At 35.1% G+C, this 27,259-nt stretch overlaps 1 protein-coding gene and 1 long non-coding RNA gene across 2 annotated transcripts; both read left to right on the top strand.

Annotated features, from left to right (window-relative positions):
• Nucleotides 1-2,493: 2,493 nt before the first annotated feature.
• Nucleotides 2,494-3,080, top strand: LOC133204485 (uncharacterized). The gene is made up of 3 exons (XR_009723583.1): nucleotides 2,494-2,614; nucleotides 2,838-2,855; nucleotides 2,998-3,080. It is a non-coding gene; the product is annotated as an uncharacterized LOC133204485 (long non-coding RNA).
• A 124-nt stretch (nucleotides 3,081-3,204) lies between these two features.
• LOC133204464 (uncharacterized) lies at nucleotides 3,205-19,955 on the top strand. The gene is made up of 24 exons (XM_061340204.1): nucleotides 3,205-3,705; nucleotides 3,850-4,025; nucleotides 4,586-4,720; nucleotides 4,891-5,054; nucleotides 8,244-8,442; nucleotides 8,966-9,078; nucleotides 9,163-9,277; nucleotides 9,677-9,877; nucleotides 9,962-10,009; nucleotides 10,214-10,393; nucleotides 10,700-10,852; nucleotides 15,505-15,708; nucleotides 16,344-16,471; nucleotides 16,632-16,761; nucleotides 16,864-17,057; nucleotides 17,140-17,233; nucleotides 17,460-17,676; nucleotides 17,797-17,978; nucleotides 18,064-18,216; nucleotides 18,291-18,436; nucleotides 18,545-18,684; nucleotides 18,788-18,885; nucleotides 19,004-19,142; nucleotides 19,646-19,955. Exons 1-24 carry the CDS (start codon nucleotides 3,207-3,209, stop codon nucleotides 19,714-19,716), a joined length of 3,879 nt encoding a protein of 1,292 aa, XP_061196188.1. The 5' UTR covers nucleotides 3,205-3,206; the 3' UTR covers nucleotides 19,717-19,955.
• Nucleotides 19,956-27,259: the final 7,304 nt, after the last annotated feature.

Genomic DNA, 27,259 nt, shown 5'->3' with positions numbered 1-27,259 from the left:
TAGAAGGAATAGGGGTGGTCAGAGGATACTACCCTTGGGTACCCCAGCTTGTACTGCGGATGTATCTGAAGTAGTTCCCTCCAAGAGAACTTGTTGGGTGCACTCACTTAGGAAGTCCTGTACCAATTGCAGATGACATTTTTCTAATCCCGTAATACTTATAGTCGAGTTTGTACAGTCATATGGCATCTGTCTGTCCCTTGTTGTCTACGTTTCCTAGTCAGATCCTGTAACGTTATCATAAGCTGGCTTTCACAGGACGGCGTTTTCTGAATCCGCATCTAAATGGTCCATGATGTTACCGAACAAGATATGTTCAAGGTGCTTACAGACAACTGAAGTCTGACAAGGCCACGAGTCTATAGTTCTCTGCTTTGTTTTTTCTCTCGTGACTAGTACTGTATGATAATCGTGGAAAAAACTATAAAAAGTATTTATTCAGTGAATTTGCATGTGGAAATCCCTTAGGCAACCTTCTCACACAATTTCTGGTTGTGAAAAGCAAGATCTTTCTTTAATTTCTTTCTTTTTTTGTCTTTTTTTTTTTTTTTTTTTTTTTTTTTTTTGAGGGAGGGGGGCTAATGATAACAAAAATAATAAAATGATTATAAAAAAAAGTATCATATTTTTGTCACGGTTATGAGTGAAAATATCTCGCTAGAAGTTTTTAAAACTTAATATAAGCAATTAATCGGAAAGAGCGTCAAAGAATACATTGTGTTAATTATAGAAATAAAAATTACAATGTGTGTATTTACTAAGAGACACAAATTTACATTTGATGCAACAATAGAAAACATGCGTTTTATAGAGACAGTTAATCTTAGTTCGATTTTAATCTGATATTCACAAAGGAGTGCCAGACAAAAAAAAAACTTATGTGGATAAAATGAACAATGTCATACTTTTAATTCCTTATGAAACTTTATAATGCATTTCAAAGGTTACTGAATTACGGTGTTACACTACTGATTAAGACCTTTAAACAAATTTAAATAAGGTGACTGGTCCATCTATTGGTCTTATTTCACTGTAGTAAGTAAATTATAGGTCATTGTTCCCTAAGCTTTTAAAATTTTCTGAAAACAATATTTGTTCGAAGCATTAAACTGCAAGAATGGATGACATGAGAACATGAGCTTTGGTCTTGTCACACCTCGGACTGGTCAAGGAATGAGTTATGACGTAAACGATTTTGTATCGAAAGTGTTTTTAAAGGTTTATTTCTCAAAAATTCTTTTGTAGCTTGGTTCAAATTTTACACTATACCATCTGTAAAATACATGTGCCTCGCATACTTAAATCGCCAAATTGACAGCCTTGAGACAATGCAAACTATTGGCAATAATTAAAACTTGTCAATTAAATTTTATCGTAAATCCTGGTTCTAACTTCGTAGTGTATAATATCGCGCTTAATCAGGAGGAGGAATCTTTTGAAACATTTTATTTATATATATTTTTAATTGAATTACATTGTTTCATCTTTAGATAATGTAATGAAAAGAACATGGTGAAACTAAATTTTAAACTTATTATTTCAGTAGATATAATTAAAATACTATGCCATATCAAAATTTAGGTCAAAACGATCTTGATTGGAATTGTTAGACACAAATCTGTTAAATACTGAATGGTCAGATTGTAAACTTGCCTCTACATTCTAATTTTATGACGGCAAATATTCAAGTAAAAGAATATTAGATGAGCAACCATTAATATGCATTAGACGTTAAAATTCTTCATGGCATTTTTGTTGAATTAAAACAGGACAAGTAATGTAAATCCGTAATAGGATTTCCTGTCCATTGTGAAGAACACAAGATCTTAACATATTGTCCGAACCCTTCAAATTTTAAATTGATCTAATTCGATACCGACATAATATTGTTTTAGGCTGTAAGCCCAATAATATAACAAAGGAGGCAAATACTGTAATATATTTTAAATCACCATAAAATTAGTGAAAGCGAAATGTGTTTTTGGATAACAATATCGTACACTTTATAAATTGAGAGTGTCATCTGGGCAATTAAAACTTAATTTAAAATAATAAAGATTCTATCAAATGCCATCTTTGAAATTATTCACGTAAATAGATTCATTCTATAGGTGAACTTAATAAATTATTGATCACAACAAATTAAAGTCTGCATTCTTATTAATCCTGATGCAGGAATAGAAAACCACAATGGTTAACATTTGAATGAAATGTTTATTCGTATAGCAGTGTGTTCAAGTTATCATTTCAAACAGCCATTAACTCAAGGATGAAAGAGAATATATTTAAATGAATAGCTGTACAAAATCCTCGTTGTCCCCAAGCTCGAAGATGCTGAGGTTCAGAGAACAAAATATACTGCTGTACACTAGTTCCTTTGATTTACGTATTCTTGCCGCTCCATTGGCGCAATTGTCAATTGCATTAAACATCCGACCTAGATACATATGTATATATATCTACCCCGAACCATGACAAGGAGATTAAAAGATCGGGTATATATATTGATCAATTGGGACTGCTCTGGCAATAGACGCTGTGCGTTCACAGAGAGAGGGCACCTGCTGGACAGGAGTCGCAAACATGAAGACCGCCACATCACTGATCCTCCTCGGTAAGGGGGATATCACGACATATTTGTTATATCTTTTATGGGAAACTATGAAATGTGTCTTTGTCAGTTTCTCTCGTAATGGTGTCGAAACAAAAATAACTATTATTGAACATTTGATATATCGCTGTCTGGAAATGGTTCAAGTTTTGGGAAATTTCTAATAATGTAGAATTATAATAATTACTTACCAATTTAAGATGTGTTTTTTTTTCTCTCTCTCTAGTTTGCTGTTGGTCTATGGGTAAGTATGTCAAAGATAATTTTCTCGTACGTGTATGGTTTTGGTAAAAGGCCAGGAAAGAGTGTCTGTGCTTACGAGATTTTTGAGATTCTACTGCGCGTAAGTGATAATGATGGAACATGTTCGCATATTTCTCATTCAGCAATGGTCCATGGACAAAAGAGACCCACTTTACCGAGCATGACCGGAGCTTCATTTGGTCAAAAATCCAAGCCCCCAACGACTGATCCCAGAATGCCGGGAATGACTCGTCCTTCCGGGTCTGTAGGAGGTTTTACTCGCCCTTCAATGCCAGGAATGACTCGTCCTTCCGGATCCGTAGGAGGTTTTACCCGTCCTTCCATGCCAGGAATGACTCGTCCTTCCGGGTCTGTAGGAGGCTTTACTCGTCCTTCCATGCCAGGAATAACTCGTCCTTCCGGGTCCGTAGGAGGCTTTACCCGTCCTTCCATGCCAGGAATGACTCGTCCTTCCGGGTCTGTAGGAGGCTTTACCCGTCCTTCCATGCCAGGAATAACTCGTCCTTCCGGGTCCGTAGGAGGCTTTACCCGTCCTTCCATGCCAGGAATGACTCGTCCTTCCGGGTCTGTAGGAGGCTTTACCCGTCCTTCCTTACCCGGAGGTATGACTCGTCCCTCCATGGGCACTGGGATTGGCGGGTTTACCCTTCCACCCAAACCAAAAATAGACTTCCGGTGTCCGAAAGAATGTCCAGTTTGTCAAAAATTGAAGAATCCCCTGTCAAAGCCGTGTACAGCTGTGGATGAGTTTGGGGACATCAAGGCAGATTTTGAAAATAGATTGACCAGCAAGCGGAAGGATATTCTCCAAGAAATCAAGGATTTAGGCAGTGAGTACATTCTTTGATGCGCCATTTCGTTTTGTTACACGCATTATTAGTCTGCATAATGAATATTAGATGTATTTTATTCCATAGTAATGTAAATTCAGTATATGATTTGGATAACATTTTTCCATATAACCTTCAAAACAGCGTTCAAAGCTAACATGGATTCCCGAACATGCAGTGGAATGATTAAACATATTGATCTTTACGGCAAGATGGACAGGAATACCAGGGACAAACTGAAGAATTTTATGCAGGATCCTTCCTCCGTCAGCTCTGACGACATGAAGAAGTTCCCTAAAGAAGTCTTCTCCTCCCTCAATGTAAGTTATCAGCACACCGTTATTAAGTTACTTTCCTGATTCTGCAGGCCAACAGAACGCAGGGAGGGGGTGCCAAAATTACTTTTTTTCTGAGAATAGTATTTTGCAATAGTAAATTTTCATTTAGATGCTGGTTGTGCTCCCCCCCCCCCCATTTTTGTTCCTTTTTTCTCGGCAATTTCCAGGATTTGGACATTTTTTCTTGGTGTTTTTCTTTGGTTTGTTTGTTTGTTTGTTTGTTTTTTCTTGTCAGATATTTTGGAAAGTTGCCCTCCTCCTTCCCACTTTTTTTGACAGTTTATTATTTTTTTAATATAAATTTTATTAATTAATTAATTAATTAATTTATTTATTTATTGATTTATTATAACTAATGTATTTATTCATTTATTTATTTTTATTTATTTATTTATTTACTTTGCTTCATTGTTAGATTTTTTTTAACCGTTGCTACGGGCCTGTTCTGAACAAAAACTTTAAGTTCAGCTGCAAACTGAAAAAGTATTTACATATGTTACTCAACCATAGATACTTGATGCAAATAATTATTTCCCTACCAGGACCAGAACGGCACTTTTGTGTTCCAAAACATGGATGCCAGGCAAAAAGTGGTGCTTTGTAAGGATGTCAGGTATATGGACTGCATGACCAGGACGATGATCACCAAAAAGATCAACTGCGCACGCGCACTCGTTGTGAGTTAATCTGAATAAAATTTATTTCAAAAAGTGAGAACTAAACACATAAGAGTTTTGCGTCTTTAAAATTGAAATTTAATATAACTACTATAAAAAGGTGAAATATTCCTGAAAAATTTAGTAATTCAGATAAAATAACAATTAACTTTTTTTTTTTTTTTGGAAAGGATGGTGGGAAATCCATTAGCAAACAGGACGCAAAGAGTATGATGGACGTTAGAAGTTGTCAAACTTGGGATAGGGAAAAGTGGAACCTAACTCTCCAAAACTTTCCGGAAATTCTCAAAGCCGATTGTCTGAAAGCTGCCCCAACTGATCTTCTAATGGACAAGTAAGTGTTGGCAAGATGCCACGATCAGGAGGTCAATTTTAATTCGAATTTCCAGCAGTGTTTTTATGTATCTTTTATATTCCGTTTAAAGTCCGCCTGCATATAAAAAGAAATCTTAATAATGGCAAAGTAATTGTTTGATCTTTAAAAAAATGTGCATGAAATGACCAAGTATTTAGCGCTTACGAACAGCGTGTATGATTTTCCAATACAAGTGTTAAACGCAGGTCAAGTTTTGGGTTCAGAAACTGGCTCTAGTAAAATTGGATAATATCCAGCGTTTATCGATTATAAGCTAATAATTAAGTGAGGCTTTATCTTACTACCAGTACACAAATATACAGATACACTAATACTGCTACATATTTATAGTATTCATTAACGAGAGTACAAATGATGGAGTTGATCAAACTACGGCATTGGCTGTTGATAAAAAATCATTATGACATTACGGACTGTGATTGACTGAGAACCTTACCAGATACAAATCAGCGGACATCTTTTTTTTTCTTTTAACAAATGTTAGAAGAATACTTTGTTAAAACTTTTTTTAAAAGGCATAAAAGCTAAAATCACATGAGATTTTTTCTATTTAAGGATCATGGTTTTCACTGACGCCTTTCTTTTTTTAAATTGAACGATACAACGATGCTTTCTACACAAGAGTAGATCCCAATTTCAGATTCAGATATTAGATATAAATTGAAATAAATATTACCGATTCCACGTTCCGATATTTTTTCGCATCCTTCCCGTTTGGATTATTTAAAAAAAAAAAGAAAACCAAAAATTAGAAGAAAGCCGAAAAAGAATGTGCGTCCTACAAATATTGACAGTTAAAAAGTGTAGAAGTCGGCGGGAATTCAGTAAGTTCTTCTGTGACCATTATTTGATGACCATTGTGAGAACTGAATTACATTTTATTGATGACCATTGTAAGAATTGAATTACGTTTCATTAAAATGGCAAACTATTACAATAACGCAATGAACATAAAGAACTTTTCCAAACACATAAAATAAAAAAAAAAAGTAGAGAAAAAAAATTTTTCCTTATGTTTAATTATCCTCCGAGTTTATTTGGATCTCATATTAACAAAGTGAATAAAACACGTTCTAATTTAGAAATCATTGGAGATTACATATGGCCGCCAGACTTTTCAGATATTTTTTTTATAAGATGTTTTTTTTCCGAGTCCCCATGAAAACAGAGCCAATAGCTATCCAATGCACGAAATACAAAGGGTCTTTTTCATCAAATGTCCATTGATTTTCGATAAATTCCGGTAAAGCATATTACCTTTATCATACCAGAAGAATAAATAAAACTTTTACTTTTAATATTTACAAACCATTAAATAAAATATTGAAACAGGACATAAATGAAAAACAATGTCTCTCCATCGCCTCGATAAAACTTTGTAACAAACAGATCTCTATACAATAAACAGTCCGTCTCTAGGGTCTCGAATATCAAACAACAAAGACCTGTTAAAAATTCAATTAATGTTTGATAATTTAACGTTCAATCAATTCTTATGATGACTTCACAGTGTAATCAGTTATCCATGAAAGAGACAATTACACTAAAAATTAACGACTAAAAAATCAACCGGAAGTGGGGAATGCTGAGGGTCTCACAGGGTTTCATACACAGGCACTTGTTTCGTATACGGGGCACCCCTACTTATTTTTACCACAAGGTACCTAACTCAATCTCAGGCACCCCCGCTTCAAGCTCGTACATTGTATTTTGTTAATACATCAATCATTAACCTACTTTAAAATGATATCGTTCGCTTCGAAAGACTTTTTTCTTGCCAAATTAATCGTTTCGGACGTCTCTGGTCGAGCCTCTTTACTGTAAACCACTCATTTCTTCCTCAAAAATTACCTCGATACAAAATAAGACTTTGAATGGGATACAAAGACTTCTAGTTGGGTTATAAATGTAGAATAAATCCGAAAACTTCCGAGTATTCCTTTCCGAGGTCTCTGGTTTTATCGTTCAATTAGGTTAATGATTGATGTATTAACAAAATACGAGCTTGAAGCGGGGATGTCTGAGATTGAGCTAGGTATCTACGAAACAAGTGCCTGTGGTTTCATACCTGGATTATTCAGTGTATTTGGTATATAGTTCAAATATCTGTACCCAGGCTGATTTTCTTGTAGCTAACAAAGCTGCTGCAAATAGGCATAAAGAAAGGGAATTTTGAAGAAAGAAACGTTTTTATAAAACAGAGCTTAGCCACCCCACGTATTTGCTAGATCTCAGTCATTTTTTTTATTTTAAAAACTCAAGAAAACCATCAAAGGTAGACGCTACTATTTTAGATCTGTCTGTTATTTTCACGATGTTCGAAAACTGTTTGTTTGTTAAACAGGCTGGGACACAGATTTGATATTTTCTCTCTCTCTCTCTCTCTCTCTCTCTCTCTCTCTATATATATATATCTATATATCACGACTTATATGTTGCTTGAGCATTTCACACAATAAAGCGTGTTCAGAAAATTCTTTTATCTAGAAATTATTAAAACTACGATTTTTTTGGGACGCGTTTGATTGACACATATCCTTGCGCTTTCACAAAATAAACTTTATCCATAATATCTAAGAAAAGTAGAATTTTTTTATGTGTATTCATGGAAATATGAAAACTATAATCCAGAAAGTTTCGAGTAGAAATGTGAGAAAGCAAATCAACTCACCAGTATTGTCAGTCCGAGCTCAGTGATGTGTGCAGACTAAACAAATTGAACACACCCAGTAAAACGTAAACACAGTAACAGATTTCGTGTCCTTTATGATTGAAAAATTATCAAGAGGGACGTTAAACAACAAACACAGGTGTTTGACGTGATGTCATGAAGAATGTTGTTGTCACTGAATTCTTACAAAATTCACACAAGTTAAAATCATTAAACTGGACTTATTTTTAAAATAAAAAATTGACATTTAAAATTGTTAGCCTTTAATGCAACTATATGTCCAGGCCCCTTTAAGGGATGTTACTAAACACTAATGCTAGATGATGTCTTACCAGCATAAACTTAAATTGTAAGAGGAGGGGAGGGAAGATATTTATTTGTTGAAACATTTGTTATTAAATAAAACACCAATCCCAAGATGTCGAATATGGTTTTTTATAAGTGATTAACACGGTGTTGTAATAATTACTTGGCAGCATGGATGTGATGAGTGGTAAGTGCGGTGACTTCAGTAAGCGGGACATTCAGGTATTCGCCAACATTACTAGTGAAAAGATCAAGGAAAAGAAAACCAGAGGTCAAATGCAGCAGAAAGAAAAAGATGACTGGGTCAAGCTTCTCTCTAAATGTGGCGCGGATCCATCGTTTTTCAAAGACGTTCTAGATCCTAAAGAGGTTGGTCATTCAATGTTTACTATATAGCTAAACATATGCGCTGTTTGGAACAGGAAAGAAGAAGCCATTGATATACTCGTATAACTTTACCTCCGTCTTATCCAGAAGTGATTGGTTTGCCCTAGAATATCATTTTGCAGCATTTCTCTTCATTTTAAGGATATATAATAGGCGGTAATTTTAAAATGTATTATCGATAAATGTTTGTTTGATTTGTGTTTGATTGTAATATACAGTACAAGGCAATTTGTCTTGCATTTTTTATTTATTTATTTATTTTTTTGTGAAGCTATGAAATGAACCGTAAAATTTAAAAAAGTTGTGTATTTAGTTCTAGTAAACTTCTTAGAACATAAAACCATGGTGTCAAATATGGTTTCGCTCAATCAAATATTTATGGCTGAATTCACAGCTACAAAATAGCCTCATAGAGAGATCTATTATAATGAAAACCTTCATTTTTATTTTAATGAGCGAACATTGTTTAAATTAAAAACATAAAGCATCGTAATATAATTTTCAGACACTGAGAACTGCTGATCTAAGCAAAGCATCGAGGGCAGAAAAAATCAAGTTTGTAGAAGATGCTTTGAAAACCGTGAGGCCTTCTGAATTCTCAAAGGATGAAATTGCAAAGTCAGTATTTAATCTTAATGATATTTAAGTAAATGTTGACTTCTTGAACTTGGATATAACAGCCTTGTCTGAATCTGTCGACAGTGCTGTTGGAGCTCTGGCTAATGACCGGAAGGTACTGCGACAGATGAACGCCTCGGCAATCGAGGGGGCGGCCTGTGACGTATGCAGTAGAGCGGGCGACATTGACAAGTCAGACGTAAGTCAACCCATCTGATAAAAGTCATTCAAATCTGAGTTAAGTCGTAGGTTCAAAATAAATCATACAACTTTGATGTAAATACAACAGAGCTAACACACATACAAGTCTGTCTGTCTTACAAGTCAGATTTGAATTGCACAGTATGTTTGACGTTACACAACTGATGCGCGTCAGAATTGAAAAGAGATTGGCAATGTAATTGAAAGGTCAATTATTTGTAATTAAGAAAAAAACGATACACTGGAATACGTGACAGCTGATTGTCATATCAGGGCCTGTTTTTATAACGCTTGATCAACATGATTTTTTTCTACATATTCATTGCTTCATCTTGTCTCTTGCAAACACTCATATAAATGATCACACAAACTCAATATGGCAACCACGTCTTTGTAGTTGAGGAAGTTTTCAGAGGTTGTGATGGAGCAGCCATCTTTCAGGGATCCATCTGCCTTTGACCAGTCCACTATCGCCTGTATGGGATGTATGATGCCTTACATGAAGAAAAGCTCTTTTGATAACATCCCTGACTCTGCCTTGCGGTCTGCCCTTACTTCCGGCAATGTGAAGGAAATGAAGATGACTTCGAAAAAAATGGTCAGTGGCACCTTCAAAATTAGCAAAATTTTAATTGATACATCTAGGTAAATAAAAATCAATGTATGATGTTGTACTTTTCAGGGAAAGAAAGTTCTGGAAAATGCACTGACAGCATTCAACAAACCAAACGTAAGTTCACATTTTTGTATAATGCCATTATAAAGCTATCCGAACACTCCTTTACCTACCAATATATACTGAGAAAAGCAAAAAGTACGTCTTCCTTAAGGTATTAAGGTCAAGATGCATGGCACACGCCACATTATTTTACGGAGACATACAATATTGGATTATGATTAAGCATGGATTGCTTGGATATCTTTCTATTTTTAGGGAAGATTTTCTGACGCTGACCTGAAAAAGATGAAGGGCGCACTAGGATGTTTTGAACCAGCGGACATTGACAAGATTCCGGACGCCTCCTTTACAGCTGATGTTCTGACCGATTTTGAGTCGGCCTTCTCCGCAGACGACAGACCCAAGAAGTCTCTCAAAATGAAACTTGTCGACAAAGTAAGTCCTTTAATTATATCCGTGAAGCATGATGCTTTCGTTGAAGGAAAAATCTTAGAATTTAAAATTGCTTTCCTTAAAATTCATTAAATAAATTTCCATATTACTTTCAGCCTGCTTTCGCTAACCCTTTTTTTTAATTAAATATAATTTTTAAAGTAAATTGTCTTATTGAAGTGTACAGTGTGTGAAGAGGAAAGTTTATTTTGAAACTTATAAAATTTGCTTAAAACAGATTTGAAATAAAAACCGTAATTATTCAGGCTTATAACTTTTTACTTTATATCAATATTTAATACTAACCAGGTTAAGAAGCAGTCTGGTGGAATAGCTAAGTTGGTTGCCAATGGTTTGGGTAAAGAATTGTCAACTGCCGATCTGGAAGACGCCCCTATCTCAAGCTTCCCGGACCTGACGGGGGATAATGGCGAGAGTACAATTAAATGCAACAAGAAACAGGTAATAATCAAAAGGGCCACTGATTTCACCCTTATATAGGTCTCTCAAACGTCTCAGAATGTCCTCGATTAAAAATTAGGTTTTCTAATGGATATCTAACTACAATCGTCTCAGAATGTCCTCGATTAAAAATTAAGTTTTCTAATGGATATCTAACTACAATCGTCTCAGAATGTCCTCGATTAAAAATTAGGTTTTCTAATGGATATCTAACTACAATCGTCTCAGAATGTCCTCGATTAAAAATAAGGTTTTCTAATGGATAGCTAACTACAATCAATACTCATATCATGAGATAAAAAAAATATCAAAGCTAACGAGAAAAAAAAACATATAAATGAAATAAAAATGGTGTCTATAATGAGAAAAGATAGATTACCAACGTGACATTGGTTTCTTCCACTTTCTCGTCAATTCTTTTGAGTTTGTAATTTATTATTTATCAAGGTTGTCTAGATAAATGTGCTTTTGCACATATAGGGCCCGGTATGGAGGATTTCTCAGGTCTTTGTAAACTCACAGTGTGACTGATTTCTGAACATTTTCAAAAGAGGTTTTAAAATGATTGAAAATGCCAATTTACTTAGGTTTTCTTTTTGTTATTATATATTCATTAGAATTTCGAAATGACACCGAAAAATTTTGTTTACTTGGATATCTTTCTTTTTAAAATTCTGTAGATCAATACATTTGTATATGGGAAAAAAAATCTGCAAATGGGAACGGTCACATGACTGTACAGTCATACACCGTCAGTGCCCGTTGTTTTTATAGATAAAATGAACACCAGTGTTCAATGCAAATCACAAGGAAATTAGCATTTAATGGTGATGTAAATATTTATAAATATGGTTCAGAAGATGCAATCAAAGAGCCCATATCTCCTCCAAACCTCTTTTTTTTTTTAAATCTAGACGAACAGTGTTTCTCTATTATGATACTTACCTTACTACACTATTTATGTTAGAGACTGATCTATCCTGATGGAATAAAAATTCCACTATTCACATCAATGTCTTTTAGAATTTTCACTGGTACAACAGTTTTCATGAGTATGTCTCAGAATAAATTCGTGTATTAACGTTAACATCCATTCAACTTCTAGAGCGGACGTAATGACCATTTTACATTCTGATCGTATGACTTTTGACACTTAAAAATTAGTTGCAATCGCCCTCTCTGTCCCCTAAAAAAAATCATAGTCCTCATTTTCATGATTTTAGATGAAAATTTTAATATTCCCCGAAAATTCATCCCTTGGTAATTGACTGTTTGTGTAAATGTATTCAACTCAGGAAATGCAAAAGAAGAAAATAAATTAATTTTGCCTTCCTAGAAAATTGGAAATACAAAGTTAAATTCATTATTCGGTAAGCAATGCCCTGCATGAATGAATAAAAATGAGTGTCTCAGGGAGTTGGTTTTCTGGGTTTATTCCCCGAACGTCTACTGGCTAAAACAACTATTTAATTATCACACTCAATTAAGAGGCTCTCTAAGGGGTCCAGGTAGAGTTTACCTGTGTTACCTTGATTGAACAAAGTAGTCAAAATCAAATAATTTAATATTTACTGATAAAACTGTGTACTAAAGCACAGATTTATAGATTAAATACTTGCTATAATTGAAGGCACTAAACAATTAAATATTTTTTCATGTACATGTAATAAATAATTTATTATAAATTATTTTCAATATTTATTATTCTTACATGTTCACGGAAATTTTATTTAACAGATCTTTAAGACATCTCCCCTGAAATATGGATTAAGTATGGAAAGATTGATATTTATTTAGTTTAAATTAATTTTTATGAATTTTTGGGGGTTTTTTTAAGGAGAAAATGAAAAGAATGTTTTAATTGCAAATAAGATCCTTTAGAGTTCAAAGTTTGCCCTAAATAAATGGATAATACATGTATAAATATTTAATAGAAAATGTCAAGAAAAATCAGATAAGCTTTTTTTTTAATCTTTGCTAAAAAATTATTTATGAAAATAAAACACATTATTTTTAGCGTTTTTTAAACTAATGCATAAAATTTTCAAGATTTTTACATTTCCCTTGAAAAAAAAAATCATGTTAAAACAATAAATATCTTTTATCAATATTTCCATGCTGAATCCATGTTTCAGAAGAGATTTCAAACATTATTGTTGCTGTAGAATTCCTCCTTCAATAAATACAGGTAAAGCTAGTTCATAAATAATTGTAGATCCTATCTGTACCCCTTAGAGGGCCCCTTAATTGAGTGTGATAATTAGATGTTGGTTTAGTCCAGTAGACGTTCGGGGAACACACCGTTTTCTGCATAATGACGTATCGAAGTCGCAGAGGGTTTAATGAGGGTATCATATGGTCTATATGGAGACGCATAGGATTCAGGTATCACTGGAGACCGTTCTTAAGAGTGGACATCTTCGTGTGACTTCATAAAGACCGGGTAATGCACATACGTCTTGCGATCCTTAGGAAACTTCCAAACGTCGTCTGACTGTCAATACCTTTTCTATAAGGAATAGCACAATAGCCTGCTGCACAACGTCTGCCGCAACGCCACTGTAAAGCGAGACTTGAATGGTGTGGGCAACATTTCCGGTTTGAGTCGCAGTACTTGCAACAACAACAAAAAACCATTTATAGTTTACATATTTATTTAAATTGCCAAGACGGAAGATCCAGGGTTCAATAAATTGTAGAGTTAGAGGTTATTCTGCCGAGTTGTTCAATGTCAGTCTTTTGGTGAAGAAGCATCAAAACTAATGGCAGAACCTTTGGTGGCCATTAATGGTAAACGGACTAGGATTCGGTACCGCAGGAAAATTCTCCAGAACAATGTTATCCCGTTCATTACAAATCAGATAGTTCTGCAAAATGACAATGTACCGTCACATGTTGCGCGTGTCATTCGTGGCTAAACAGTAGAACAATTCTGACCTAACACCAATCAAACATGAGATACAACGATTCTCCATATCCTCCAGGCTGATCTTAGGCGTGATCATGGACTTGTCCGTATTTTAAACACCATTTTATAACCATTTCTAAACTGCGTTTTTCTTTAACCTATTGGGTTTTAGTAACTAGCTGCAAATTTGTAGCTCGCTGGTTTGAAACATAGGGTTGGACGACCTCTTATGATTTTATCGGGGAGCCACAGTTCTGCACTATTTAGTAACGTGTTATGGAAGAACTGTTAATAGGTTTAAAAGCTTTATGTAATAGCATAAAACATTAATTATTAACAAAGTACACTATAGAAATATACTTATTCATCGAAATTCTTCTGTATCAACTATGTTCGTAAATTTGTTTTTGTCAGTAAATAGGGAGAGTCCGATGGACAGCTAAATAAACGATAGACCAAAACATTTTAAAACATTACTAGCAATCTCTTTTAGACCAATCAGAAGTTAGCAATAAGAATGCCTTTTTTAGTTTTATCTAAGCTTTCAAGGATAAACTGACTTTCGTGAAGATATGCATTAATCCCCTGAAAGAGGGTGTTGCAGAAACTCGTGATTATTCCCAAAATCGAGAAGGTCATTCAAATACCCACGACGCATGAAGAGTTATCTCTAAAAATAGTTAATGCTACGTAGATGGCTTTATTTATACAGCGGGTATGTCCAGCTTGTTATAACGAAACATTTCACATTTTATGTTAATATCATGCATAGTTTTTTCCTAAATAGACTCGCACATCATTTTGAAAGATGTACTGTAAAAAGCGTGCGTTAATATTTTTCACTATATACAAATGTGTCCATTAATTACGCTATTGATGCAATATCCAAGAAATTCCATTGAGTCATTTCAATTTAGTTGTTTCAAGTCAAATCTGAGCCACTAATTAACAGAACAATAATGAAACGAAATGAATATGAATAAATTAAATTATTTTAAGAGATAGTACTTTATTTTTTAAGACATTGCCACTAAATAATAACATTAAATGTATGTCTTATTAGTTTTAGACACAATATCAAAGAAAACAATTTAATTCTGCATTTATTTAAAATATTACCCATTAACTCTCTGACATTCTCTCCCTCTGTCTTTCTCTCTCAAGAGAGTTGTTACATTGTACTTCCATTATAGTGTATAAGAAAAAAATGTATATACCAGCCATATCAGGACTCGAACCCATTCTCAGGTAAAAAGAATCTTTGCGTAGAGTCCACACGCTTTACCACTAGACCAGCTCCGACACTGTAGTATAGTGTGCTATTTTATGTACACACTTTTCATTTCGGGTGGATAATAATTTTTCTTCGATTTTTGTGATTTTCAAAAATATGCCTCTTTGAAACAAAAATCGGAAATGGCAGTTTTGAAGAAAATTCCTGTCTCTTTATGCGTATATCAAATTCATTCTGTTTCAAACAGGCAGTTTTTCAGAACAATGGGGATTCCCTATTTGAAAAACAGAAAACTTGACTTATTTTGCTATGTGACTAATTTACACTTCTTTTAATGGCAAATTGGTAGTCGATATGCATTTTGCAAATATTGTTCTACATTGTGCTGTATATACTGTTGTATCTGAAAAAAATTAAGACCGTTTTCTGTTACTTAAAATTTTTCTTTTAAACTGCTACAGCTTTAGGGAAAATAACAAAAGAACTGCAACACCCTCTTTATACTTTTAGGCCCGAGTTTATATGAAGAAAGTGAAGAGCGTACTTGGTGACATTAACGGTACTGACTCTAACTTCACTCTGAGGAGACTGGCCAACATGAAGCCGTTCCTGAGCGGACTGGAGGACAAAGACATGAAGAACATCGAACAAGACGGTACATTCTCAGACAAAATCCACACCATCGCCAAAGCTCCGGAAATGTCACGTGAACAGGTCAGAGACGCTCATGATCAGTACACTGAAAATGATTTATTTTGCAGTTTATATTACATTACACTTGCATATATGCATACTCCCCATATAAACAAAACGAACGAAATGTATCTTTCCAGGCATGATGTTTATGATATTTGTTGTATTACCAGCACAGGTGCTTGAGGACAGGACCCCCCCCCCCCCCCCCCCCCACGATATAGACCCCGGGCCTGTTCGACTTTTTTCTCATAAATTATATATGGATGACACATTTGTGATATAATCTCTATATCATCAATTCGTAAAATTGACTTAAAGAAACATTTTATAAAAATTACTACCCTACCCTATATATGTTGATTTATATGTAGAGAGTGGGGTAGATTTTATAAAATGTTTGTTTTAGGTAATTTTTCGAATTGTTGGTATAGAGTATATCACAAATATGTAATTGAAAGATAATTTCTGAGAAAAAAGTCGAAAAGGCCCGGGGTCTATATCGGGGGGGGGGGGGGTTCCTGTCCTCAAGCACCTGTGATTACCAGTTGAATTCTTGCATTCAGTTGAGATTCTTGAATTACAACTGATTTGTATTACAGCTAAATTCTTGTTTGACTTCTATATAGTTTTCGAATTTAATTCATTTATTACAGTTGAAAACACTGACTGACCTGTACAAAACTTACTCCAAAATCGACTCTACAGACGAGGCAACATTCTCGTCCTCCATAGACAGCAACACAGTCGATAACATGGCGCCCGAGATTCTCGCCAAGTTGAGGTAAATTTAATGATCTGCTCTTACTTCATGAGAAACTATCAAATACTTCCCCACTATCTCTCTTCAAAGTTTTTAAGTAAATACTAAACTGGAAAATAACTATGTGGTAAATAGATATAAACTTTACTGTTTTCATAAAAAATTGTTCCGTTTTTAATAGTAAAGCCGAGTTGAAGAAGTTTGGTACAAGTAATTGTGATGCCATTGTTCAGCGTTTGGCAGAGGCAGACGACAAAAGACTTACAAAAGATGAAATCAAAGAAAAATTTGAGTTCATTAAGGAATGCAAGGTAATGTTAACTTAACTTACTTATAGAAACGCTGAATTGGTAAACCAAAGTACCTATTTCTGGAAATAGTTACGATACTTGTACGTATGGGCTGTTTTGTAGGGAAAGACTACCGGTACTTTGACCTCTGATGACCTTTCCGAGGCGGGAAACATGTTAGGTGGTATTTCTTCGTCTGATGCTGACAGAATGGATGCCGATGCACTTGAAAAAATGGGGCCCTCTCTTCAGAAATGCAACCTAGAATCCGCCACCAGAAAAAAGATTGCCACAAACATGATCAGCAAGATGTCCATGTATGTTAAAGTCTGCTGAGGCCTAGGTCTTTCTAGTGTAAATTTGGGTTCCGTCGTTTTATTTTCTATGTTTACATTGTAGGACAGACACAAGCCAGATTACGTCATCTGGATTCATGGTTCTCGGAAACTTTGCAACAGAACTTACTGACTCTCAACTAGCATCAATGGATAAGGTTTGTCAGATGATCTAAATTGGTTAGTTTTCATAGACTAGATACATGTATTACTCTATACTATAGTGTAAAGAACCTTAAATTATCGCGTCTATTTATGTCATTCAACTTTTTGTAATAAGCATACTGACATTTTGATGTAGATAGTGCTTAAATAACCGGAATATTTTTGTTCTGATCCATCACTAAGCAACATCTACAAAAAACGTTAATTTGGGGATTGCAGGAAACAGTGAATGATGCAACAGATAAAATAATGGAGTCCTTCAAGGAGAATGAGGACAAGAGGAAAGAAAGGAAGAAGAATGCAGTGTCCAAGGAATCAGAGTCCACAGAAGAGGAGAGCTTCAAGGCAGGGAAGAAGAAGATGGTGAAGTTTATCGTCGGTGTCAAGGAAAGCCTGGGAGGACAGCAGGCATCCGGACGAAGGAAGCGATCTGCAAGTATGTCTCACATTCCCTTGTTATGACAGACTGTCAAGCTGTATAAAATAAGGTGGAAACATTTCTATTCTTAAAGAAAGTGTTTTGATTCAACAAAATACTGATTTCTCTTGATTTTAGCTCCTTTGACATGCACGGATTTGACAGCTATCGGAACAAGCGGATTATCAGCCCTGTCTACAACTCAGATCAGCAACATTCAGGATCAGGACTTCAAGGACTGTGCTGAACTGTTAGGATCTGTTACTGACTGGTCTGAGGCACAGAAGGAGGCTTTGGTGGCAGTTGCTAAAAGATCAACAGTAAGATTCCCATTTGAATTTCTGTCCAGGCTTCTACTGTATTGAATTTGTTTGTCTGGTATCATTTCTTTCTGATTTATCATAGGTCTGGAACACACCGTCTACCTGGACCACCACTAATGTTTACTCCGCCGGATCCTTCATTGGTGGATTGACAACCGCGGAGATCGACACCCTCTCCATCAACTTGGACGCCATATCTCGAATGGGAACTTTCAGTGATTGGACTGACAGCAAAGTAACTATAGTTCCCCCTTCTTTTAGATGAATTAAAAAATAAAACGGTTGTTTAACCAAGTTGTATTTTTGCAGAAACAAGCAGTATTCAGCCGCTGGTTGGCCTATGAAAAATCATCAAATCCTGCCACCATTACCTCCAGTGAGCTCCGATCTCTCGGTCACATGACCTGCGGTGCCAGCACCGGCCATATTGCTACTATTCTCTCTTCAGTTTACAAGTAAGAACAAAGAAAAATGGATTGGAGCATGATTTTATAATGATAGTTTCGAGTGAAATAGTATGTGAGTTTTGTTTCAATAAAACTTCCTTGATTTCATTAACACAGGGCATCTGCTGACACTGTTGGCGAAGTCACATCTTGCTCAGAATTCCAACTGCAGTCTTGGATTGCGCATGCCAAGACCGAGTACGGGACCTACACACAGTGGGACAGTGCCACTATAACCAGCGTGGGAATTGTGATGGGTATAAACAACTTGATGTTTGGAATGCTGAATTGGTTTCTATGGAAAAACTTCCATTTATTAACACATCTTTTGTGACTCATGTGATTTCCTGTATTTTACAGGTGGTTTGACTGCCTCTGAAATCTCAAGTCTAACGGAAACGCAGATTGACAGTATTTCTGCCTTTGACATGTCCCATATTCCGTCCACAGCTTTTGCGGTACGTTATAAAAAAGTCTAGTGACAAGTTAGATTCTTACAGAAAATATTGATATTGTGTGTATATACTGTTTCGAGTACTGTTTAATTATAAACATGGAATCTGTCTTTTATTTCAGGGTTTCACCACCACCCAGATTTACACCTTTGAACCTGCCCAAGCCCAGGCCGTCACCGCCTCCCAGAGAGCTGCCCTAAGCTCTTCCCAGCTCTCAGCCCTGTCCTCTGTATCAGGAATCAGCTATAGCAACACTGCAGGTCAGATTAAATTCACACATACAAATTATAGAATTTTCTTTATCACTTAATAAAAATTTAATTAATTTATTAAATGAAAAAAGAGTCAAATTGAGAACTTTCCTATATTTGAAATAATCATACTTTTGAGATGGCAATTTTTATCATTTTAAATTGAAGTATTAAAACACCAATATTTATCGGCTACTCCACAAGGGTAAAGTTTGGATTTTTAATCATACTACATATTTATTTTTAATCCCCCCTCCCCCCCACCCCGACTTTTTTTTCTGTTGAGGAAATCGAAATTTTGAGTTTAATTTTGTCTTACTGGCAAAAATCAATTGAAAAAAAACTAGATCCTCTGTGAAAATGAAAAAATAAATCTTACACAAACAGTATCCCTGAAAGCCGATCATGTATTGATGTATTTGATATCGATATGAATCATATGATAGATCCATGGGCTTGCCAATCCAAATGATAAACTTTTCAAATTATCTGATTTTCCTGTCTTTTTTCAGCTGGTATCCAGTGTTCCCTGTTTATGGCTATCCTGTTAGCTTCACTGGCTCAGTTTATCAACAAGGCATAGATGCAATCTCCTCTCTCTAGATGTGAAATTATTTAGCTGCTATCAATTAAAATGTATCAGGTCATTCAGAGGTTCTTTCAGGAGACAATATCCTGTGATTGTTGTAGATAATATTCTGACGAACTTTTGGTCGTACTATCGTTCTTGTTACAACAGAAGATTAATCTTCTTGCGAAAACATTATATACATCTTGTTAGATTCTTTTGTTTAAATTTTATTAAAATACTTTTCTACAAAATTTGAAAGAGTTGTCTTTCTTTATACAAAAACTAAGAAGTACATACTGACAAAGCTGAATTACCGAAGTCTGACAGAAGAAACAAAACTTTATCAACTATAATAATACCGGAAATTGACATGCTAATCTATAATTGCTACAGTTCATTTCCACACAAAGAGAGTACGTGCATGTATTACTCGGAACTTCAGTAACCCATAAAGTGAACAAAGCGTCCAATCAAATCAAAAACGTATATTTTAAGACGTGGTAAATACGGTTTCATGAAAGAGCGCCCGAAATAAAGGATAGGATTATTTTGGGTTGAGCATTTCACAACATCAGTGGCAAGTGGAGATGGAGAAAGTGAATTCCTTTACGCTCCCCACATGCTTAATTAAACTTCTATACTGAGTGCAATTTACTGCGGGTAATTAGCCGACATGTAGATTGCATCATCATCCCATCGTCAAAGGCATCGGAACAGGAACCATATGTAACGATAGAAAGGTATGTAATGAATTGACCCCGCGCTATCTGCAGGTACTATCTACCCTGTCCTGCATATGTGTTGTTCCCTCGAGTAAAAAGGCGTCAATAAGTGCATATTGTTTCCTGGTTTATGTGCATCTCTTAAGTACAATTAAAAAGAATAAGCTTACAAAGTTTTTTCAACTTAAAACTCAGGTTAATAAGGTACATTATGAGCTCTAAGCATATAATGCTGCGACATATTGTAATTTTTTTTTCCATCTATTTCAAGTTGGAACAATTGACAAAAACATTGCATTTATTTAGGAGCAGTTATTTTAAGGTGAGAGGAATCGAGTTTACACTTGAAATGTAAAAATAATATAGGAATCCTCATCAATAAAATTTTAAAAAGATATTAATGGTTAGACTGATAATCATGGAGTTGCTTTGAAAAAACTGATCTCTCTCTCTCTCTCTTTTTTTTTTTTGTTTTTTTTTTTTGCTAAATTGGAACAGTTTTTTCTACACACTCTTACCCATCGCTTAATAGGGATTTTGTCCTCCATTTTCACCCATCTTCTTTACTCTGCAAGGAAGATCATTCAGATAAAACACGACATGCCAATGACCTTAAAGACAAGACAGGTCATGTTGACGTAGGACAAAACTGTTCATCACTAGAAAAGGAGAGTAGAATCTCAGGGGAGCTTCGTGTATCAACCGTAAATCATCTCTCCATTCTCTTTATATTGATATTCACGTCAAACTAATTAAATAATAATCTGTCAAAAACAGAGCATGCATTGTTTATTTTTTGAAAAAAATTGCTCAAATGTGACTATCCCTAAATAAGATACTATATAGAAAATTTAACTATCGAAATTATTGATTTTCAACATATGGAAGTTAGTAAACCTAAAAGAACTTCATTAAAATCCTGTGCATTGCAGCAAAAGGGAATGTGTTCATTTGGTAATAAGGACCTTGATGCTTGATGACTAGTTCTATTAAATTAAATTAAATTAATTATCAGCTATATAAAAATATCAATGTAATTATTGTTTATTGTTATAGATCTAAAACATCATATATATATTAGGGATGGCAATCGAATGCAGAATTGCTACTCGGTTAACCGCAAGACGTTCCGACCGATTAATCGGTTAATCGTATCAAAATACACATTTTCCTGATATTTTATTTTTCAAGTTAACTCTAATTATATACATGTACACAAGAAAACTGAAAAAGACGTTAGTAATATTATGTACATATTATATACACATATATCGATATTCCACTTTTCAATGCTTTGTACATATAAACTCGTACTGAGAACGGATCTTAATTAAAAAAATAACTTAATCTGAAAAATAATAATCGTCAGAAGAAATATAATAAACATGTTTATAAATGATTGAGATGGCGTTGTTTCACTTCCGGTTTGAATGAAAGTTGGTCGAAAATCTGCTTTTTGTACTTGAGATACTTCCTGTATAAAGAACATCAGTTAATGCTGACGAATGCTGAAGGGACAGCAATGATAACGTAGATGTCGTTAGAGACAGATGCACTGCCGGGGGTTTCTCCTAGGATGATTCCAAGTCTGCCCAAAGTACCTCTGCATACAAGTATAGGTAAATTATAGCAATCCATCATATGACTATCTAACATACGCCAACTTAAATTACCTCAAAATTGTTGATACCCATTGGAAGATCTTGTCACAAAGAATACACGCGTGAAACATGAAAGACCTAGCACAAACCGTTCAAAAGTATACACGTGAAATACGAAGGCCATAGCTCCAACCAATCAAAAGTTCTGGCAAGGTTAACGTTTTTGCGGACACACAAACGTACAGATGGACAAGCAAAAACTCTATATCGGTCGTTCCAGTTAACACTTATTTGTATTTACTACCTATTTTGAAACTATTTTTAACATGGTTCTTTGTTTTAACGTCCCTTTCGAGAATTTTTCACTCATATGGAGACGCCACCACTTGCCGGTGGAGCGCTGCAAATTTTGTCCTTTACTCGGCACTTACGGCCATTGAGCAGTGAGGGATCTTTTTCGTGCCAGCACCTACTGCGACACGGGACCTCGGTTTATACGATCTCATCCGAAGGACCGGTCTCCACGCCCCACAGTGGGATTCGAACCCGCGACGTAAGGATCAGCTCCTTACTTCGCGACTCTAGAGCAGACGCTCTAACCACTGCGCCACGCGGGCGACAACATGGTTCTTGTGGTTATAATATTCATCACTATTATAATATCAATTGATATTCCTTAGCAATAATAGCTATTGTTTTTGTTCTTCTATGTTCATGTATATTATTAATATTGTAAAATTGTGAATCTTTGTAAATATTGTATGGCTATCAAGATTTTATGCATGGGAGAGGACTATCTAAGTTTTTGGAACTTGTGCCCAATCCCTTTGACACATTGTCAATAAAATATGTTCAAAACAAAAACTATGTGCCCCCGAATCTTCGATTACGGGGGATTAAAAACACGATCCTTCACATATCAGATGGGAATAATACCCAGCGTTGTTAACATTGCAAATGCATTATCTAATGTTCAAAAAGCTTATCTTTAAAGAAAAAAGAAATGAAAGGCGGGGAGCATACATCTTCTTAATTGAGAAATACCTGTACTTTGTTGAAATTTGTGCCGAAAATTTGACGTACAAAGCTCATGTTAAACTAGTATTAATTGTAACGGGGACCGTTACAGATGTTCCCCAAACGCTCCCCAACTTCCTTTTGGTGTCTTATTCCCTGTAAGCTTCATTAAATAAGGCAATCAAGTATATTGGGGGTTTTTACGCATTACACGCGCGCGCACGGGCATGCATGTACAAAATGACCATGTCAACTTGTCTACACTTTTAATACATCTTTACATTCAAATTTCATCAAAAGATAAAAAAAATTCGGCTATATTAAGTATATTTGTCATTTTACGCATTGCAAGCGCGCGCACGTGCATGCATGTCCATGATGACTGTGTCATCTTGTCAACACTATAAATATGTATACATATTTTGAGTATCAAAGCATTTCATCAAAAAGTATAAAAGTTACAGCTATATCTAGTATATTGGTCATTTTAGCATTGCATGCGCGCGCATATGCATGTTGACAATGTCATCTTGTCTACATTTATAATATGTCTATATATTCTGAGTATCAAAGCATTACATAAAAAAATGTAAAAGTTATGGTTATATCAGATATATTGGTAATTTTACTCATTGCACGCGCACGCACGTGCATTCATGTGTGCACTGACCAAGTCGTCTTGTCTACACTATTAATACATCCTTATATTCTGAGTATTAAAGTATTTCATCAAAAGATATGAAAGTTTTGGCTATATCAAGTATATTGGTCATTCTACTCATTGCACGCACGCGCACGCACGTGCATGCAAGTGCATGCATGTGTGCACTGATTATGTCATCTTCTGTCCACTTCTAATATATATTTATATTCTGAGTTTCAAAGCAATTCATAAAAAAAATGTAGAAGTTAAGTCTATATCATTTGTATTGGTTATTTCAGTCATTGCGCATGTGCACACGTGCATGCATGTGCATTCTGACCATGTCATCTTGTCTACACTTTTAATATATCCTGATATCCTGAGTATCAAAGCATTTCATCAAAAGATATGAAAGTTATAACTATATCAAGTATATCTGTCATTTTACTCATTGCACGCGCGCGCACGTGCACGCACGTGCATGCATGTGTGCGCTGATCAAGTCTTCTTGTGTACACTTCCAATATATATTTATATTCTGAGTTGCAATGCAATTCATCAAAAATTGTACAAGTTAAGTCTATATCAATTGTATTGGTTATTTCGATCAATGCGCATGCGCACGCGTGCATGCATGCGCATTTTGACCATGTCATCTTGTCTACACTTTTAATATATCCTGATATCCTGAGTATCAAAGCATTTCATCAAAAGATATGAAAGTTATAACTATATCAAGTATATCTGTCATTTTACTCATTGCACGCGCGCGCACGTGCACGCACGTGCATGCATGTGTGCGCTGATCAAGTCTTCTTGTGTACACTTCCAATATATATTTATGTTCTGAGTTGCAATGCAATTCATCAAAAATTGTACAAGTTAAGTCTATATCAATTGTATTGGTTATTTCGATCAATGCGCATGCGCACGCGTGCATGCATGCGCATTCTGACCATGTCATCTTGTCTACACTATTAATATATCCTTATACTTTGAGTATCAAAGCATTTCATCAAAAAATATAAAAGTTACAGCTATATCAAGTATATTGGTCATTTTGAGCATTGCACGCGCACGCACGTGCATGAGCGTGCGCGCAAAATGACCTTCGTTCCGCAAATCTACATAACATTCCTATTAACCCTAAAAAGGTTTCACCTCAATCGGATGTGTAGTTTCGGAGATCACTCACGGACAAAAAAGTACCCAGGAAGAAAAATAATAATAACTAGAAACTCATTGCGAGCAATGAGAGGTCTTCCGTCCGATTTTGAAAGTAAAAATGTAAATTCAAGCTGAAAAGGTGATAAAAGAAATTCAGACACTTTGGAGATTTAACCCTGGTTGTCAGGGTGAAAATCCAACGTGCTAACCATTAACCATTCACTTTTTTGCATCACTTCCTGTCACGACCAGAAGTAACGGCGATACAAGATTTCCTCGCGATTCAAATAAACTGATGAATGACTATCAGTTCTGAAAGTTTTAGACTTCAGTCGTTTACTGTTGCCGAGCAATTTCTAATTCTGAGGACAGGTAAACACGCGACCGGAAGTGAATTTTATAAAAAATCTCTGACGTTTTTCTATACATTTGCAGTATCTACAAAATGCATAAAAACATTTCAAGTACTTTATCGATAAGCAATATTTATGAGAAGGTTAAATATCGAAGTAACGTAGCTTATCACCTAAAACCGGAAGTTGACGTTTTTATTTCCGGTGGAATCTAACATGTTTCAAAACAGCGAAAGAGATGCAATAAAGTGATGCAAACTTTAATTTAAAAAAGAAAAGTTAAAATTTTTGATTTCTTTGATCACTTCCTGTGACGACCGGAAGTTACGACGGACGCGTTTACCAAAATGGTTTTGCCTACTCCTCAAGGTCTGCTACTCATAAGAATTTGGTGTTTTAATCTTTTACCTGTTTTTGAGATCTCGCTCAGACAATTTTTCATTTTGAGGACAGAAAAACAGGCGACCGGAAGTGAATTTCTGAAAGATATTTAAGTTTACTCTAGACCTTTGCAGTCTGAATAACATATTTAAAATTCATTTCCAAAACGTTATCTATAAAGAATATTTATAGGAAAGTAAAATACTCAAATTTTGTAGTTTTTCTCTTATAACCGGAAGTTGTCGTTTTTGTTTCCGGTGGGACCAACGTCTTTCGAATCTGCGAAAAAGATGCAATAAAGTGATGCAATCTTTAAATAAAAAAGAAAAGTTGAAATTTTCGATTTCTTTGATCACTTCCTGTGACGATCGGAAGTGACGGTTGACGCTCTGAACCCAAATGGTTTTTGCTACATCTTAAGGTCTGTTACTCATATAAGTCTGGTGTCTTAATCTCTTACCGTTTCCGAGATCTTGCTCAGACAACTTCTCATTTTGAGGACAGAAAAACACGCGACCGGAAGTGAATTTTTGAAAGATATTTGAGGTTACTCTAGACATTATCTGTCTGAATAACATGTTTAAAATTCATTCCAAATACTTTATCTACAATAGATATTAATGGGAAAGAAAAATACTCAAATTATGTCGTTTTTCTCTTATAACCGGAAGTTGACGTTTTTGTTTCCGGTGGGACCAACATATTTCAAAACTACAAAAGAGATGCAATAAAATGATGTAAGAATTGATTTCAAAAAGGAAAGTTGAAATTTAACGATTTCTTTGATCACTTCCGTAAGCGACCGGAAGTGCCGACGACAGACGAAAAGGTGCCCTTTCCAATCTAAAAGTCAAGTTCAATCATCTCTAACAAGTCTCCAGTTAATATCTTAAGCCATTCTCGAGAACACTCGCGGACAAAATTGCATTTTAAAATCAGAAAATTGTCCATAAATTGGCACTGGAACCGAGTTTACCAAAAAACGGAATTTTATATAAAATTCATATAAAGACCTTTTATCCCTGAAAATTTCAAGGAAATTCATTGAATAGTTTTCGAGAAATCGCGTACACAAAATTTTGTCTAAAAAAAAAGAATAATAATAATAATAACTAGAACCTTGTTGCCATGGCAACAAGAAGGTCTTCCGTCCCTTCTTTGTCATAAGAGAAGTTGCTTTCTCACTAAACAATATTTGTTATGTTTTACATTCCCTTTGACACCTTCACACATAAAATATGATTAAACGTTTATATTGTGAAAATTTATTTTTAGTAACCATGGCAAAACCGTTCATCGAAATGAAGAACCAATAAGCAGAATTATGTCTCTTTGTGTAGTGTACATGTTTGCCAAGTTTTACTGAAATCAGACCAATAATGTAGGAGGAGTAGCGTTTGAAAGTATTTCACAGAAATTTCTATTTTTAGTAACCATGGCAACACCGTTCATGAAAATCGAAAACCGATAAATAGAATTATGTTTCTTAGTGTACTCTACTTGTGTGCCAAGTTATACCAAAATCAGAGTAAAACTGTAGGAGTAGTGTTTTGGAAGTATATCACAGAAATTTCTATTTTTCGTCACCATGACAACACCGTTCATCGAAATCAAAAACCGATAGACAGAATTATGTATCTTAGTGTAGTCTACTTTGTGCCAAGTTATATT

Source organism: Saccostrea echinata, unplaced genomic scaffold (assembly GCF_033153115.1).
Source record: "Saccostrea echinata isolate AGI-Se365-2 ecotype Australia unplaced genomic scaffold, CSIRO_AGI_Sech_v1 ptg000053l, whole genome shotgun sequence".
NCBI lineage: Eukaryota > Metazoa > Mollusca > Bivalvia > Ostreida > Ostreidae > Saccostrea > Saccostrea echinata.
Note: the sequence above shows the minus strand (reverse complement) of the source record. Positions and strands in the feature narration are given on the sequence as shown.